This window comes from Gekko japonicus, unplaced genomic scaffold, assembly GCF_001447785.1.
Source record: "Gekko japonicus isolate JY-2015 unplaced genomic scaffold, Gekko_japonicus_V1.1 scaffold1924, whole genome shotgun sequence".
Taxonomy (NCBI): Eukaryota; Metazoa; Chordata; class Lepidosauria; order Squamata; family Gekkonidae; genus Gekko; species Gekko japonicus.
This window is the reverse complement of record NW_015175419.1, coordinates 85,409-103,200: the sequence shown is the minus strand read 5'-3', so window position 1 is coordinate 103,200 and position 17,792 is coordinate 85,409. Positions and strand designations below refer to the sequence as shown.

At 39.8% G+C, this 17,792-nt stretch overlaps 1 protein-coding gene across 1 annotated transcript in view; it reads left to right on the top strand.

Moving 5' to 3' along the window:
* The window catches only part of CCNT2 (cyclin T2), a 27,309-nt gene extending 10,585 nt beyond the window's left edge, over positions 1–16,724 (top strand). The window contains 9 exon segments of the mRNA XM_015425785.1: positions 1,529–1,610; positions 2,912–3,037; positions 4,836–4,896; positions 5,496–5,558; positions 10,134–10,179; positions 12,385–12,548; positions 14,870–14,940; positions 15,256–16,369; positions 16,468–16,724. Coding sequence (XP_015281271.1) covers positions 1,529–1,610; positions 2,912–3,037; positions 4,836–4,896; positions 5,496–5,558; positions 10,134–10,179; positions 12,385–12,548; positions 14,870–14,940; positions 15,256–16,369; positions 16,468–16,532 — 1,792 coding nt within the window. The 3' untranslated portion in view covers positions 16,533–16,724.
* The last annotated feature ends 1,068 nt before the right edge of the window (positions 16,725–17,792 follow it).

Below are 17,792 nucleotides of genomic sequence, written 5' to 3'. Positions count from 1 at the left end.
ATGCAAGGCCATTGTTCACATTAGTGTTTGTCATGATTTATTTTGTCATGATTTAATTTTATGGATACTTTGGACATATAGAGAGGATGAACGAAAGGAGACGAAACAAGTATACAAGACGAGTGTGGATGGGAGAGTTGGAAGGGGTCGACCTCAGCAAACGTACCTCAATCAGATTGAGGGCATTTTTAGCAAAGGCCAATTTAGGAGTACCCTAATTAAGTTAATAACAATGTACCTACCTATGTAGTTAAAGTTTAAAAAATTTGGCTCTCAAAATAAATTTCAATCGTTGTACTGTTGATATTTGGCTCTCTTGACTAATGAGTTTGCCCACCACTGACCTAGGCACTTAAGCTGTCTGCTTCTCTACTGCCAACCCCAATTGTCATTTTTCATCCGCTGTTTTTCAAGTCTCCCCCTCTCAACATATCGTCAGCTCTCATTGGCTGCTCTTAGGGAGAGGCTGAACCTAGCCTGTCTGTCACAATAACATTTTATAGTTCATATTTTTTCCAGTGGTCTCCAAAATGTCCCATTTTTTCCACTTGAAAAATTGGAGGGGGGAGTCCAGGGAGGGAACTTCTTTTCCCTAATTTTCCCAGTCCCTCCCACCAGGCCTTTGCATCTCTATGTAGAACTGCGTTGTTTGTTCTTTGCAGTTGCGATAGATTATGGAGCTATGATAATCTGCAAATTGTAACTGTTCTAGGAATGGGAGTAAAGAATAAAAATACACTAATGTTAATATTTCATACTCTGGAGTAGTTATCTTAATTTGGGAATTGTATTTAACTGTGAATTGGATAGTAAACTAACTGCTGTTTCTCTTGAAAATCACTTTCACTGGTAGTGACAAGTTTGCTTTGAGACAGGTTCAAGTGCAATACATGCTCTACAAGGATAAATGTACTGTCCTGGTTATTTTATAAACTTGTATGTAGTTTGATGAATGCACATTGAATATCAGTGTGAACAAACAACAGCATGCTATGACTGGTGTTGGGTTTCTTGTGTATATATAAGTTCATCATATGTGACAACTTACTTGCATTTTCCAATTTAAGCAAATAATTTTTGTGACTCCTGTGATTAAAGATCTGGAGCTTTCAAACAGAAGTGGTAGAGACTTAAAAAAGATCTGAAAATATTGAAAACTGTAGGGAACATGACTTGAGGAAAGGCAGCCCTGAAAGCCATCTTAAAATATTGAAAACAGGTTCCAAATTATATCGGTCAGATGAACCAAACACAGTGGTATCCTCAGCATTAGTCACTCATATTAGCTACTCAGAGTATAATTGGAAGGCACATGATACTGCAGCCTTAGTGAAGTTAAGCAGATATGTGCCTAGTTATTGCTAGTTATTGCTTCAACAGGAAACCTCCTGGGAACTGTATCTGCGCCTTGAGTTTCTCATTCAAAGAAAAGCAGGATATAAATGCAATGTTTCTTACGCTGCAATATTTGAAGGAGAATGCTAACTTGACTTTTACATATGCAAAACTTCCTTAACCTTCTATTCAGATCACAACTTACAATAAACACTGCAATTGTTTACATGCACAGATTTTATATGCATCATTCCTTCACAAAATTTAATAGAAATGTAAGTAGATTGGAACTTGAGCGAGAACAGCTAGTACTGTTTGATATTCTTATGTGGTACATAGGCTTTATATGTGGTACATAGCCTTTATATCTTCATTATGATGATGTTTTAGAACATTTAGCTTCAGGATAACAGTTTAACCTTTTTGTAATGATTGATGATACTGAAAACTAGCAAGTAGTATTCACTTGTGTTGAGATTCTCTTCCAGGTACCTTGGCAGAAAAGCTTTACAAAAGTATGTGCATGCTTGACGTCTGATGTTACTAACATAGATGTAAATGGGTGGTGAGCATGCCAGATGGTTTTAACAGGTGGCTAAGTTGCACACTGTTCTGTGTTCAATCTGTATGTGCAGATCCTATGGTGCGCAGTTGAAACTGTGGAGTGCAACTGGTTGTTTTGAGGATAAAATGAAAGAGAGGGGAATGTATGCTGTTTTGGGTCCCCCCATTGGGGAAAAGTGGGGTATAAGGAGAGAGGTTATGGGGGCTCCCAGGACTAAATAGGAAATAGTGTGAGAAAGGGGATATGGGGAGAAGTGACTCTTGCAAGTCCTTATAGGTTCTCTGCTTGTTTACTTCCAAAAGCAAGGAGACACAAGCCGTCTGAGAAAGTACATGTATGTTTTATTGATTTGTAAATGGGATAGGGAAGAGAAAGCCACAAATACATGTAAGAATCCGACTTAAAAGTGCTTATACAGTGGGAGAAATAATGTAATTCCATAATTAATGCAAGTGGTTATATGGAGATAAGTAGTGGCATACAATAAGTTGTCTCAGGCTGCAATTATACACATGAAATAATCCACTTTCAATGCACTTCCAACTGGATTTTACTGCATAAACTGGCAAAATCCAATTGGAAAGTGCATTGAAGGTAGATTATTTAGTGTGTGTGATCACAGCCTCACTGACCTTTGTAGAAGAGAGTAAAATACTGTCTTGATTGAGTGGACAACCAGCTGCTAGTGGGGAAACAAAAAATTGGAAGGGGAACTGAAAGTGGGAAATGTCTCACTGCTTCATTTGTTTCTGTAATCCCACGAAAACATTAAACAGTCAGAACTTCTCAGTACGATATCCTGTGTGAAATTTTGGTATATTGTCCTTTATTTTGGAGGAGACATGAGAAAAAAACACTTGTTAAATTATAAAATTGAAGACAAATTAACTCAGGTTCCGTTAACTCAAGTGGGATTATTTATTTAGCATCTCCTGTTCACAAGAGATTACTAATTTCTTGTGGAAAAGGTATTCAGATACTATTTCTAATTGAGGAATTTCTCCCCAACAGATTATATCTCCTACTGCATTGTTTTTGGCTGCAAAAGTGGAAGAACAGCCTCGTAAACTCGAGCATGTTATCAAGGTAGCGCATGCTTGCCTTCATCAAGAGCCACAGCTGGATACCAAGAGTGATGTATGTATGCATTATATGGATAATTCCAATTTCACCTCAGAAAACACGGATCACTTTTTTTAAAGTGTTGGTATCTTTTTCTTCAATGTATAAATGAGCTCTTTTGGTATCATATATGCAATAGCGGCAGGTGCTGCCCCCAAGTATAGTTAAAAAGCTCCACAAGGGGGGGCGTATGGTAAGGTATAGATTTCTGGAAACTTGGGATAACTTCCATGCTTTTTTCTAAAAATAGGAAAAGTAATACGAAAATAGGGACTGAATAAAATAAAAAGTCTCAAACGTTGAGATCTTGCAAGACTACCTTTATGATATCTTGCTTCCATTTTGAGTTGCCTAGGCAATGAAGAAAGCCAGCTGCGATTATTGCAGGACTACTTCCCAGTGCCTTGGTTGCCTTGGCAATCGGAAGCCACTTTGCTGAGGCCCAGAACAAGAGGACATTATGAGAACCTATGAAGGGGGGGGGAGGGATTATCCCTCCCCATATATCCCCTTCTTGCATACTTTTCATTTTGTCATGGTATGATCAGCTTTACAGCACGTTCCATACATTCTTTTTCTCATATTTTATTTGCTTTTTAATTTTTTACTTCATTTATACCCCACTCTTCTCCTTAATGGGGACCTATAGTGTCTTACGATAACTTTCTCCCCTCCTCCAATTTTATCCTCACAACAACCCCGTGAAGTAGGTTAGGCTCAGAGAGTAGTGTCCATCTGAGTTTCTCTGGCAAAGTGGGGATTTCCCTTCCTAGGCAAGGTACCTTGCCTTTTGTTTTAAAGTATTACTGACAATATTGGATTGGATCTTACTACTCTGCTTGGAGACTTCTCCATTGCAGGGAACCTTCTAGTAAAGGAAGGCTGTACACTTTATCTGAGTGATCTGGTAGGATCCAGCCACAGTAGTTGATAACATAATTGTTTTCTTGATTAGTAGCTTTCATAAGTAGGAAAGCATTTTTTTTCCACTGTAAGGAAATAACTTGTGCTCTGTACTAGTAGAAAGCTGAGCCTTAGTTTGTACGAGGTGGCGAACAATCAGAACACAAAACATAGTTTTAAAGCTTGCCACTATTAACAGAAATTCCACAGCTTGAAACTACAACCATACCCCATAACCAGGACAAGCATAAGTCTGGTAAGTGTTGGGCTGATCAGGGGAGGTGGCTGGTCTGTATAGTGAGAGGCAATCCTTCCAATCCTTCCAATAATCCACACAGCTCATTAAGGGCTTTCAAGAAACAAATACGGAAGTTGTTGAGCTGTTATAAAATGCTGCATTCCCACTCTAACTTTTGTATGTTGTGAAATCTGGAGCTGGTCCCCAGTTGCACATTTTCTGTCTGCTTCTCCTGTGCATCCTTCACAGCATGTGGAAGGTCATGTCCAAACTAGAAGTTGATATGTTATCTAAGTTTCTGGCCATTCCACATTCAAACACAGGATTCATATCCAGTAATCACTTCTAATCTTATTGTGGATGACATAAATTTGGAAAATACTACTGAAACAGCCTAGTAGTGTCGCATATAATTGATAGCCGTTGTGAAAGTAAAATCCTCCTCCTAGAAGCTGCCAGAGAATTGTGGATTAAAAGCAGAAGTGATGAAGGGTACAGAGGTTTAAAGGGAAAGGGGCAAACATAATACTAGCTGTGTGATGTTCAGCAATCCACGTTTCTAGCCTCTTGTGGGTGAGATACCTCTAAAGCAGTATAGTCCCTTATCTTATTTAGAATAGTCTTCTCTACTGTATTAGTATTAATGCTTTATCAATTATATCTCCATTTTAGGCATACCTTCAACAGGCCCAAGAGCTGGTTATACTTGAAACAATAATGCTTCAAACTTTAGGTAAGTATATTCAGTCCATATGTGATGTCATTAAAGTTATCACACAATCAGTTAAATCTCATTCACACGATATTGCAGCTCTCATAATGGAATACTATATATAGGCTGTGGTTACACACACTAAATCCACTTTCAACCCACTTTCCAACAGGATTTTTCCAGTTCACACAGCAAAATCCAGTTGGAAAGTGCACTGAAAGTGGATTATTTAGTGTGTGTGACAGCAGCCATTCTGTATATGTGGAATTCTCATATAATAAAATTGGTTTTGCGGTACAGTAGAGTCCTAGTAGTATAAACCTCCTTACCCATGTAATACATATTACATGTGCATTAAGGCCTCTTGTATCAGACATTCTATTGTATTTCATGTTTTTGCAATACTCAGTGTTGGTAATAACTCAGCAGTATAAAGTCTGCTGCTGTAAATTCTTTAAGTGCTAACTGCCAGTATTCCAAGGCTATCCGAGTAGCTGGAAATGAGATTACTGAAGTAGGCTTCCAAAAAGAACATGGGAGAAAAGATGCTTTTAAGATGCTTTTAAAGTTGCCAACTAATATAAAGTATCGTTAGTGAAATATACATTAATTTTTTTCAGGTTTTGAGATTACCATTGAGCATCCACACACAGATGTTGTGAAATGTACGCAGTTAGTGAGAGGTCAGTAACCATTTAACTGGTTCTTTTGACACATCTCTATATGATGGTGGTGGTATGACTTGGTAGAACTAAACCCTCACTATTGCTTCTGCTGTGAGTAAATCACTGCTTCAAACTGACACGATTACCCACCTGAATCTATTTTTTTAATTTACCCAGTTCTGCAAAATGTGTGCTTAAAAGTGAAGCACAAATTGTAGGTAGTGAACTTCTAAACCTCAAATTAAAATCACCCTTCTTGGTGATGGATGCATGTCAACTCTGTGTAGACATCTAAAGCTGATTTTGATAAACCATCTACAAGACAGTGAGTCGACAACAAAGCAGAACTATGTATAAGCTGATCAGAGCAGTATTGGGGTTTTCTTCTTGAATTTCTTTTTTTAAAGGGCTTTTTGCAAAGAAAGATAAGAGGTTTGCAGACTGAGTGGCCACACACATTTACATTTTGCATGGGCTTAATCACTTCCTTTTCTGAGCTACAGCGAATCATTGGTGCAACATTAGTACGGTACTATAGTTACAGTTTACAGTATTAACTGTTTGGGTCCTCTCTCAATCTGTGAGTTTTTTCCTTGCCTTTTCTGTAGCTGTTTGATTCTCACTGTGTTTTGAATTTGAATAGACTTCTATTTGTTTTGGGATCATATATGAGTTAAATACTGGGTTGTGCACAGGAATTCTACCAAAAATCATGCTGTCCCTCCCTGCTTTACAGAAGCCATCATATTTGCCTCAGAAAAGGAGAACAAACAATTTTATTCTGCTCTTCTAGCAGATCGCTGTAAAGAAATTACTGCCAAGGTGGCAAGATTTTGTGCTCGGGCTAGTTTAATAAGGCAGAGGGAAAAATTTTTAAATTACCCTAACTCAATCCTAAAATATTTTACAAATCCTAAAAGTCTATTTAATAGTTGCTTGTTTCAACTGTGGATGTCTAGATGTAAGCAATGGGTATATTGTATATTTGTTTTAGTTCTGATCTTAGATCACTGAACTGAATTAAAATGGCTAATTGTAAGACTTCAGAAAGTTTAAATGAGAAGAATAAAAGTTAAACACCATCAATCTACAGGATCTAAGTATAGAAAGCTTCCCTAAAAGTGCTATCAAATACATTATTCTGCCCAGATATGATGCTATAATTGCAGCAAGATATTTTCCCCATATCTCTTGATAGAAATGGCAGGATAGAAAGACATGCTCAATTGTCTCTGTCAAACCTGATTGGCATGGACAGAGGCGATATATATATGGAGTCTGAGCATATCTCCCCTCAAGTAGGGCAGATGGGAGAATGTTAACCCGGATTAAGGTGAAAGCTCTTCAGTGCTTTGGGAATTCCAATGAGAAGAAATAGTTAGGAATCAGAATTTTGTAATCTGCTTCCCACTACCAGGGAGCATGAGATTCTCAAAGGGTCTGTTTGTAAGGAGGTATCCCATAACCTCTGTTTGATTATTTCTTTAGCTCCTTTATATCCAAGCTGTAAAAGAGCTGCATTAGAAAAGCCCAATAAGGATAGCCATTTTAATTAACCATTCATCTTTAAAAGAAATGTGGTGGTGCATCCTTTATCAACCACAATGCAGTACAGTTATGTTTGCTTAAGTAGCAGTTAAATTGGTAAAATGTAACCGGCATGCATGAACACCGGGTTGTAGCCAATATTTGCAATGGTTATAGGCTGTAAGTGATTCCAGTTATGAATATGTTACCTGCAAAGAAGTGGGGAGGGGGTAGCCCTCTGGAAGCCACCTACTGAATTGCAAAGCTGCACCTTTGATTTAATTTTAATACATGAATTGCATATTTTGTTAGTTGCAAGACATTAATATCCTGTTACTATGTTGATTGATAGCCTTTAACTTAAGTATTATTGATGCAACTTCTGCCTGTTTTTATGTAGTAACTCAGTCTTTTGAGTAAATCCCCAAGAAACTTTTACTAGCATCTCTGCTGTTTCATACATAGATTTTAAAAAATAATAATCTTCAAGCATACATTGCTTGCAACTGATACTCTGTTGGCAACATTTATAAACATGCTGTAGTCTGATGCTCTCCCCCCAATGCAGATTTGTAGCAAATTGCATATTTAACTAGGTGAAGAAGAGTAGAAAACTTTGAGATCTCAGTTCAGCTTTTATTACTGATTTCAAGGCAGTTTTGTGGAATAATGTTTTTAAAGTATTTTGTTCTTGTTATAGTGCATATGTAAGAAGTTGTATATAAAGAACATGGGTTAGAAACAGTAGCAAGTACGTCCCTATACAATATCAGCAGCTGCTGTTCCACTCTACTTTAATAAACAGTGAAAAAAACAATACTTCTAGTAATTACTGATGGGACTTGAAAGATTTTATCACCATGTACTGGGTAGTTCGCATGTTTGTTAGGTTTTTTAAGTATCCAGTTTTAGTCACATTTGGGACCTCAATTTAATGGGTCAAGTATTTTTTAATCATAACTGCTTTCAAGGCATTAGTGCCTGCTTTTTATGTATAAAGAGAAATGGTTACATCTTTGAGCCTAAGCAGCAATTTCCTTCTGTGAGGATTTAGGTGCTTGGGTAGACTTATCATTTTGCTATGATGGATCTTTTCTATGATTAATGGGATTTGTGTTTTCAGTTAAGTGTTTAGAGCTAGTTTGTTGCAGCTGCTCCTGAATAAACTGTAAATGTTAGGGGTGTGCAGTCCCGTCCCCCCAGGGGGGGGTTCCTGTTTGGGTATATTGTACTGGGGAGGGGGGAGAGAATTAGGTTTCCTGAAAAATCCTGGATGCCAGTACCGGTGCAGTATTTGTATCCAGGATTTTTCAGAAATCCCAGTTTTTTTCAGGTCCAATAGATCTGGGAGGGGGATTGCGCACCAGAAGCTGTGCCTGCAGGGAGCGGTCCACTGTCCGCAGACACAGCTGATCCTGGGCTGACTTCTCTTGCAGCTTGATTTAAACTGAGCTGCAAGAGGAGCCAGCCCCAGCCAAGGTGCCATAGAGCTCACGGTGGGGAGCTGTTAGTTTCTGCCACCCCAGCTGATGCTCTCTTACAGCCCGGTTTAAACCCGGCTACAGGAGGAGTCAGCCAGATCCAAGCCCAGCTGGTGGAGGCTGTCTTCTGCAGCCTTTTTAAAGTTTAATGGGACTGCAGAAGCCCAACAAACAGCTGAGAAGCAGGAGCAATCTATTCCTGCCTCTTGCTGTTTTTGGATCTACCAGCAATCCTCAAATGTATCTGAGATTTTCTTGGGAATTCTGCCCCCCCCCCGTTTTCCTGAGAAAACCCAGATATATTTGAGATGCTGAAATATACCCAGAAAATGCTGCTAAGGTATTTTTCAGGTATATTTTTGGCTCAGGTAGATCCAAATGCACACCCCTAGTAAATATTCCTTGTTTATGGGGGAAGGGCTGGCTGGCTGGCTGCTGCTGTGATACTTGCCTTCATTTCTTGTGACCACTTTAGTGTATGGTTTCCTTGCAGTGACGTTAGTGTGGGGACAGCAGGGTATTAAAGGATGTGGGAGTTGTGTTCCAGATTTACTTGGGAAATGTGGAACATGATCTGGAAGCCATCTGAGGTGCATTGCCCACATCCTGGCCTAACAAATAGTAAGGATGAAGGGTTGTACTTTCAAAACTGTAGACTTCAGCAAGGTTCTCTTTTCCTTTTCTGATTTCTCCCCCTTGATTTTTAATAAAAGACCATTTAGACAGCAAAATGGTTCCATCTTACATTCTCTTGTATTCTGGTGACTGACTGATTCCTGGATCAGGTGTTGAACCACCCTACATGTTCTCCTGGAAGAAATTTCCATCCTGCCTTACATTTTGCCTGTTGCCTGGGTGGTACTAACAGCTGCTTCCAGCAGCCTGAACCAGCAATCCAGGTGCTACAGCAAAATGCCATATGGCCTCATGTATGAGTTTTTGCAGTGTACCTTAAAGGAAAAGTACCCCTAAAGCCAAAGGGAAACAGAAAAATCTTGGCATGTAACACATTTGGTGCTATACTGTATTTCATGGTTTCCTGTGTATGCAGACCTGTTCGTTTCTGCTTATCATTACTACTCCTGTTTTGGGGGCACTAGGACATCCCATTGCATCTGCTCTTCTTGGACCCATATCCAAACCAATCCGTGACAAAAGTGATTCAGTCCTAGGCTGGGCTTGACAGATAACCTCTGTCTATTTGCAGTGCTGTACACACTTATGGAGCTGATAGTACAAACAGGTTTCTGGTTAATTTGCTGTATGGAAGTTTCTGCTCCATTAATTCATCACAGAGAGAAGTACTTGTACATTTTCCTGCGTAAAAGACTTGAAGTGGTAGAACACTTCATAAGTAGTGTTTAATTAAATTAAACGAATTGACAAGCATACTTCAAGAGGCCTTATGGGGAAATTGTTTTAGGAGTAAGTAGCATAGAAAAGGTTGCTTTTTGTAAAGAGGATAAATGGTTTGTTTTGTACTGATTTGCAATTGATAGTTTAGAATCATTGCATAAATAGCACGGGGGTAGGAAATTGTGTAACATTATTATTGGTAGCTAAATTTCTTTTCTTTTTCTTACAGCGAGCAAGGATTTGGCACAGACATCCTATTTCATGGCTACCAACAGGTTGTTATCCTGAACCTCTTTGTTGCACTGTTGTAGCACACTATAGCTTCCTTTACTGCAGGGCCCCCTACCTGTGTCTAACCCTTGTTGCAAGTGGCGACTGGGCCATCTAATGTGGTGGTACCTTCCTGCTTGCAGTGCGGTGTATTGTACAAGGGCCTAACGGCACAAAGGGGTTAAATGCACGATGTGAAGTGTAGTGGTGCTTTCTGATGACATATTCTCGATTGTGAGTGCATAAGTCTAAATTGGTAGCCTGAATAGCAGCTAAAGATTACAGAGAGATAAACTTAACCTAGAAATCCGAGCATCTTGGTAAGTACAAAGTTGTTTCTAGTTTACCCTTGTAGTTAATGGCATTTTTTTTCTTAAATAAAACCTTGACATTGTAAAAAAAAAAAAAGTTTAAAAATATCAAAATTGTTTAAAAGAATTTTTATTAATACATCAGAATTCAGCCATGAGACTTCTATAAACTGCAGAGGCTGTCCAGTTAAATATAAAAAACTGCTGCAATCTAGTACATTTATCGGTCATATCTATCCTTAGGCTGTGGGGAATGCGTTTTATGTAAAATAGACAAGTTTACATTGAAGATTAGAGCTTGGTAGATGAGTAGCAAAAACACAAGAATGCTTGCTAATGAAAAACACAACAAAAAAAGATGAATTTATATAATGATCTGTTGGATTTGTAGAGAAAAGTAGTATTTGGGAATAGGACTTGGTCTAATAAATAGGCTGTTTCAGACTTTGGGGGGAACGTGAAAGGGCAATGCAAAAGTGGGATTGGGAAGCAAAGAATGGGTAACAGCACATGAGTCTTTGTGAAGCAGAGACTGAAATGGGATTGGTGGGAGGAATCCAAGGTGGAGAGGCTTGAGAGTAAGGTCAGGAGCTAAATTTGATCCAGATACTAATAAGGAGGAAACTTGTATTGGGAAAGACATTAGGGTTTTAAAGAGGAAAGATGATTTTAGCACAGTCATTAAGGCAATTGGATACATAAAAAAGGTTAAGTCATGGGCAGTAGTAATTTAGGTAGGACAACTGAGGGCATAATTGAGTGGAGTTTAAGGATATGGGCATGGTGAAAAGAGAGGTCTGGGAGGTGTTTGGTGAATTTATGTGAAGGTCTAGATAGCAAGAGATAAAGGAATGGAAGGTGTCAGAACCAACCTGGACATGGTGTTTGGGAGAATGGTATTAACTGTGTTTCCTACAATACGATTGTTGGGGAGTTTGGATGGCTAAATGAGAAGCTAAATACTAGCTATTCACAGGTATTAAAGATTCATACATTGCTAGTGTAAAGTTCCCAGCTGGATTTTAAAGAGGATACTTGATTATGGTGTAAAGAAAATGCAGATATAAGAGGTCCTGTTGAGTGTAAATACACAATCGCACATTAATTTTTGTAAGAAATTCTTTTTGGGGATGTGCATTGAGCTGCTGCTGTAGCATTGACCTTTCAAATTGGAAGTCACTCAGGTGTGAAAGCATCACCAAAACATTAAATTGGCACTGTTGTGTTGCTTCCAGCCAGGAGCTATTACCTGACGTTAACTAACATGAACTGTATTGCAGGTTGGACTGACAGAGGTGACACTTGGTTTCTCATTACTATTCCAAATGAAATATGTTATGATAAGAGTATAACATTTGTAATAAACACTTAATTTTGCCAGGTCTCTTGTATACTAATATTTGGCTTTCTGTATTACGTGCATATGTACAGACTATTGTAGCTCATCCCTTTGTTTAGCAAGAACCAATTTAAATTTCCAAATTGTACTTGACTGTGTTAACTTGAAAATAGTTATAACTAGCCCTGATAAGCCCAGGCAAGCCTGATCTTGTCAGATCTCAGAAGCTAAGCAGGTTCAACCCTGGCGAGTATTTGGATGGGAGATGTCCGGAGAATACCAGGATCGGGAGGCTAGAGGCAGGCTATCAAGCCACTTCTGTGAATGTCCTCCATGCCCCAGTGGGAGTCACCAGAGATCACCATGATTTCCAGGCACACGTGCACACACGCACGCACACACACACAAATGCAAAATAACAAATAATGATAATAAAAAAGAAAATAGTTATAACTTGTCATGTTGAATGGAGTGTGTTAATAATGAGTGTGTTGTTTTTGTTTTTTGTCTTTTCCATGTTTGACTTTTGTTCTTCCATTATGAAACACTTCCGACCAAAGTCTTCATCTTACTACGTTTTGTCTTCAGTACAAACCAACTGTGATAGCATGTGTGTGTATACATTTGGCATGCAAGTGGTCCAATTGGGAGATTCCTGTATCAACTGATGGAAAGCATTGGTGGGAATACGTAGATCCTTCTGTTACTCTAGAATTACTTGATGGTAAGTTGAATCAACTTGGTTTTATTCTTCCATTGAAATTATAGCCTGTTTTGTTTTTGGCCTCGCTGCCAACACTCCCATAAGAGACCCAAGATGACTAACAGTCAGTAATTTGGGAATTGCTAGCCTGTTTCGGTTTCCTGCTGTCTAAAGATTTTGGCTCTTTCTAGTCTGTAAATGCTACCATGCATGCACTGCAGGATTTTGAAAGGAAATGTATTGCAGTAAAATTTATAAATGGGATTGACACATTATCTGTTTATCTATTTCTCAAGTCTTGCCCCCATCTAACGATATCTAAATCCATGGATTGAGGGCACACTTACGCAAAACAGATAGGTCTGTGAACTTGGGGTGCTTCCTAGGTTTGCAGAAAATCTGGAAACTTAAAAATACATTGAGGGTCTAAATCCCCTCCCCCTGAAAAAATGCTGTTGTCTGTGGATGTGCAGGCAAAGAACCCACCTCCTCCTCCTCTGTTGGATGGGTTGCCGCCATCCTCCTCCTTGACAGGTGGGCAGGGAAGCTTCAGCAGGCCCAGCAGCAGAGGCCTGGACCCGTGTGGGGCTCACCAGCAGAATTCAAGCGGGGAAAGGAGAGAGGATGTGGGATCTTTCAGGGAAAAGAAAGAGGAAATAAATGAGGGGTTTAAAAACAAAATGAGTGCCTGTAGCTTTGAGAAACAGAAGTGCTCAGTGGCCATTTCTAGGCAACCAAAGGATTCTAGGCTTGCTTGCTGTCGATGAAAGGCAGGGAGGGGGGCAGGGTCCTTTCAGGGCTGTTCTGGCCTTTGAGGGAGGACTCATTGGGGCCAGGCCTGGTAGCAACCACTGGATGACTAGATATCACCCAACTTGCATGACTCACCTAGGACTGGCTGCTTGCTACTGTTCGACAGCAGCCACCCTATGAAAGCCAGTGTGGTGTAGTGGTTAGAGCATCAGAGTAGGGTCTGGGAGATGCAGGTTCAAATCCCCATCTTGCTGTGGAATCTCACTGGGATTTTGGGCCAGTCATATACTTTCTGCCTAACCTACCTCACCGTGGTGGTTATGATGATAAAAAAGAACAGAAGAGAATGATTTTAAGCAGCTTTGGTCCCTACTGTGGAGAAAGGCACTGTATACATGAAGTAAATAATAAATATAGCTGAAGGTGGAGGGAAAATAAAAAGTAGGTTGGTGAATGGCTGAGAAGGAGAGAAAAAGGCAGGGGAAAGGGAAAGGATACGGGTTTGTGAGGAGGAAGGAAATTGGAAATAATGGGAGGAGTGGGATATGGGGAAACTGATGAGCCCACACACACACCCCAAAGTCATTGAGGATTCCATACCGTGCAGGTGTGCCTGGCCTAGTGGCTGGCACCACACAACCGGACCACAGTTTTCCTAGGTATGGGCTTCTGGGCAGGGAGAGGGAAAGCTGAAGACAGTGGGGCAGATAATGCTGGGTGGTGTCATGATCCAGGGCCTATAGTGGTGTGGCCTACAGGCTCTAGGGAGGCCTAGTGGCTCCAGGGAAGCCTGTATTAGAGTGACAACAGGGCCTACATTTCCCAGGTCACCCTCTGGACCATGTGATTGTTTTTGAAACGTGGGTATCTTGTGGAGAGGCTCCAGCAGCTACCCTATGAGTTTGGAGCCTCTCCCTCAAACCCCTTCCCCTCCAGCCCCCAGAATATACCCTATGTTTTCGCCATTGACTTCAATAGCCCATAGGATATAATGGGGCCAAATTGCCGCCGAATTTCGGCAGCAATTCGGCGGCAAGCCAATTCAGATCAGAGAATCTGAATCGGCCCACAGCAGCCCGAAAGGGCCATTTTCGGGGGTGCATTCGGTTCAGACAAACCGAATGCACATCCCTACTCCCAGCAGTAGCTTTTCAAACACAAACAAACACAAAATATAGTGCTATGAACTGAAAATGCAGCACACATGTCAATCCCATTTTTGGAGCACTTTAGCACCTATAGCTTTAAGTGAAAAAGACTTTTTCAGTGTGCAGTGTTCTGGGTCATTAGGCAGTTGAGCAATGAACCTGACAGGTGTACTAGCCCTTAGGAAACAGCAAGGCTTTGACCAAAATTATATCAAACTCTTCACGGTGTCCATTAAGTGAGGAATTTTAATATCTGACTTCCTTTTTGTTGCTTAGACACAAACAGTGATTCAGAAAACATGTTTTCAGACAGTTTTCTGGTTACTAGTTACGTAGTTGTTCACAGATTTCAAAGGTTTATATCTCAGTAGTGTTAAGTTCCCAACAAGATGTCAATCAGCTGTTTGGTTGAATTTTAAGTTTAGCTTTTTTTTGTTACAGAGCTAACACATGAGTTTCTTCAGATATTGGAAAAAACTCCCAGCAGGCTAAAGAGGATTCGAAATTGGAGGGTAAGAATTATTTGTCATGAGAGCCATTTCATAGTTAAGAAGCCTTTGCTAAACTGTTTTCTTGAAAGTTAGCACCCTAGTGTATACTACTAGTTTAAATGTATTTCAATAGTACAATAACTTATTGGCTTAACTTCTTAAAGCTGTGTTAGGCCAGTACATGAAACAACTGTAAATAAGAGTAACTTTATTTTTGACCAACTGATTTTCAGAAATGAGCTTTACAACCCTGCTTTTTCTTTAGGAAACTTCCTCTTGATGTTCTTATAGACCTAACTGCGAATATTCCTTAACTTGTGTATTATTCTTACATAGGCTAATCAGGCTGCTAGGAAACCTAAAGGAGATGGTCAAGCGTCTGAGAATTCACTTCTTGGCTCATCTTTGGTTCAGAATTCCATTTTGGCAGATGCTGTTGCATCTTCAAACTCAAGTTTCCAGAAACAGTCGGCACCCACATTTCCAGCCCCAGTTCCTCTGAACTCAGGAAGTATTTCAATTCAATAGTTAAGAGCATTCCTCAATTATAGTTTGGAAACAATAGTTTTGTCCACAAACCAAGAATGGCCTCAGCACCAAGAACAAACAAGGACAGAACAGATGTATTCTCAGAAACAGGATACTTCACTCTCTGGGGGTCAATTCAACATAAACTTTCAACCAAGCACTTCACTGCAGTTACATTCAGGATTGCATCACAGACCTGACAAACACTCTGAGCATTCTGCTGCACACAAACCAGGAAACAAACACTACGGGCAACTTGCTACTGCCCCTGTAATAATTCCTCAGAAAATGTCGTTGGATAAATACAGAGAGAAACGCAAGCTAGAAACACTGGAACTGGATGTAAGAGAACACTACATGGGCACAGAACCACAGTGCAAAAAGCACATGCCATCCCAAGCAGCAAGTAGCAGTTCTGTAACTTCCCCTATTAAAATGAAAATTCCCATTACAAATGCAGAGAAGCCAGACAAATACATGCCCGACAAAAAAGAAAAGGGTGGTTCACTGAAACTGAGGATACCCATTCCACCCACAGAAAAGAATCTGAGTAAAGAAGATCTGAAAATGAAAATTAAAGTCTCTTCCTCAGAGAAGCATAGCTCATCAGATGAGGGCAGTGGGAAGAGCAAGCACTCAAGTCCCCATGTTGGCAAGGACCACAGGGAAAAGCACAAGGAATATTCTGCAAACCGCCATCATAGTAGTAGTCATAAACATTCCCACACTCACAGTGGCAGCGGTAGTAGTGGTGGCAGTAAGCATAGTAGTGATGGATTGACACCAGCTATTCTGAGGAGTCCCATTGGCTTGAGCAGTGATGGCAATTCTTCCAGTTCCGGTTCTTCGAGAAAGAAGCTGCACAGCAATGATGCTTCTCACAACCATCACTCCAAAATGAGCAAAAGTTCGAAAAGTTCAGGTAGTTCATCTAGTTCTTCCTCTGTTAAGCAGTATGTACCCTCTCTCAACTCTGTTTTTAACCTTCCCTTACCCCCTCCTCCCCCTGTCGCATACCAGGTGGGCTACGGACATCTCAGCACCCTCGTGAAACTGGACAAGAACCCAGTGGAGAACGGTCCTGATGCCAGTCACGAGTACAGTACAAACAGTCAGCATATGGACTACAAAGACACATTCGACATGCTGGATTCACTGTTAAGTGCCCAAGGAATGAATATGTAATCCATTGTTTAGGCCCCTTTCCCCCATTTTTATTTAAGAATTATTAGAATGGAAACCTTCCTAATCTAGGATGAGCGACCCCTGAGTTGCTGCCCCAGTTGTATGTAAGTGCTGCTTTATCTTTCACTCTGAAAAGAAGAGGTATAGTAAAATGAGCCGGTCTTCACGTATGATAGTGTTATAAATGCTGTAAAGACATGGGAGGTGCACAAATTACAGTATTCTGCAACCGCAATTAAGAACCGCAAATTTGATGGCTGTTTCTAGCTGCATCGAATGTTCATGCATTGATTATTTATAACTGAATATGCCAGCTACAACTTGTTGCTTGGTTTATGAATGAGTGTATTTTTTGTGTATTTATACTGTATGTATGATTTGCATGTTTCAAAGAAGGGATATGTAAAATATACTGACAATGTTTACAACAAACGTGGAGAGAAGTGTACATACATTTTTGTATGTTTAGAAATACCATTAATACTCAGGATTGGAGCTGCTTGTAAGGAATACAAATATACAGAACATGTATGTCAGAATCCATAAGTAATACAAGCAAAAGTGGCACTTCATGTTAAACTGTAGGCCTTATTGGAAGCCACTTCCCAAGAGCACTTCACAGAATGGGGGTTGTGTGCTAGCTGTGGCCAGCAAATGGCACAGCATCCCCACTGACGCAATGTGAAAACTGCTCAGGCCTCCTTTAGTGATTTTCTTTTAAGACAACCCAGTTTACTGCTGGACATCTTTAACTTTCAGAAGGGGAAAAAGAAAATAAAGTTTATATCTTTTTGATGTGAAAGTGCATTTAAATGTTTGGCTTGATGCAGTAATAGAGACACAGAGCTGTTAATAATGGTTATATAGATTAACATGATTTAAGAACTGAAATACGTAAACTTATATAGTGAAATTAGTAAAGTTTTTTTTTTTAACTTAAGTTATTAATGAACAGGGATCACTGTTTTTCATTAGCATTTCATACTGACGGCCACGTTTTGAATTCCAAAAAAGTGTGTGTGATGTGAGTGAAATGCCATATTTCTTTTACAGGTGGAATACTATATCTTTGCAATAAATAAATACAAACAAATGTTGGTATCCCAACTTCTCCCTTATACTTAGACAATAAAATAACCATCACGTATGCTACGTGAATT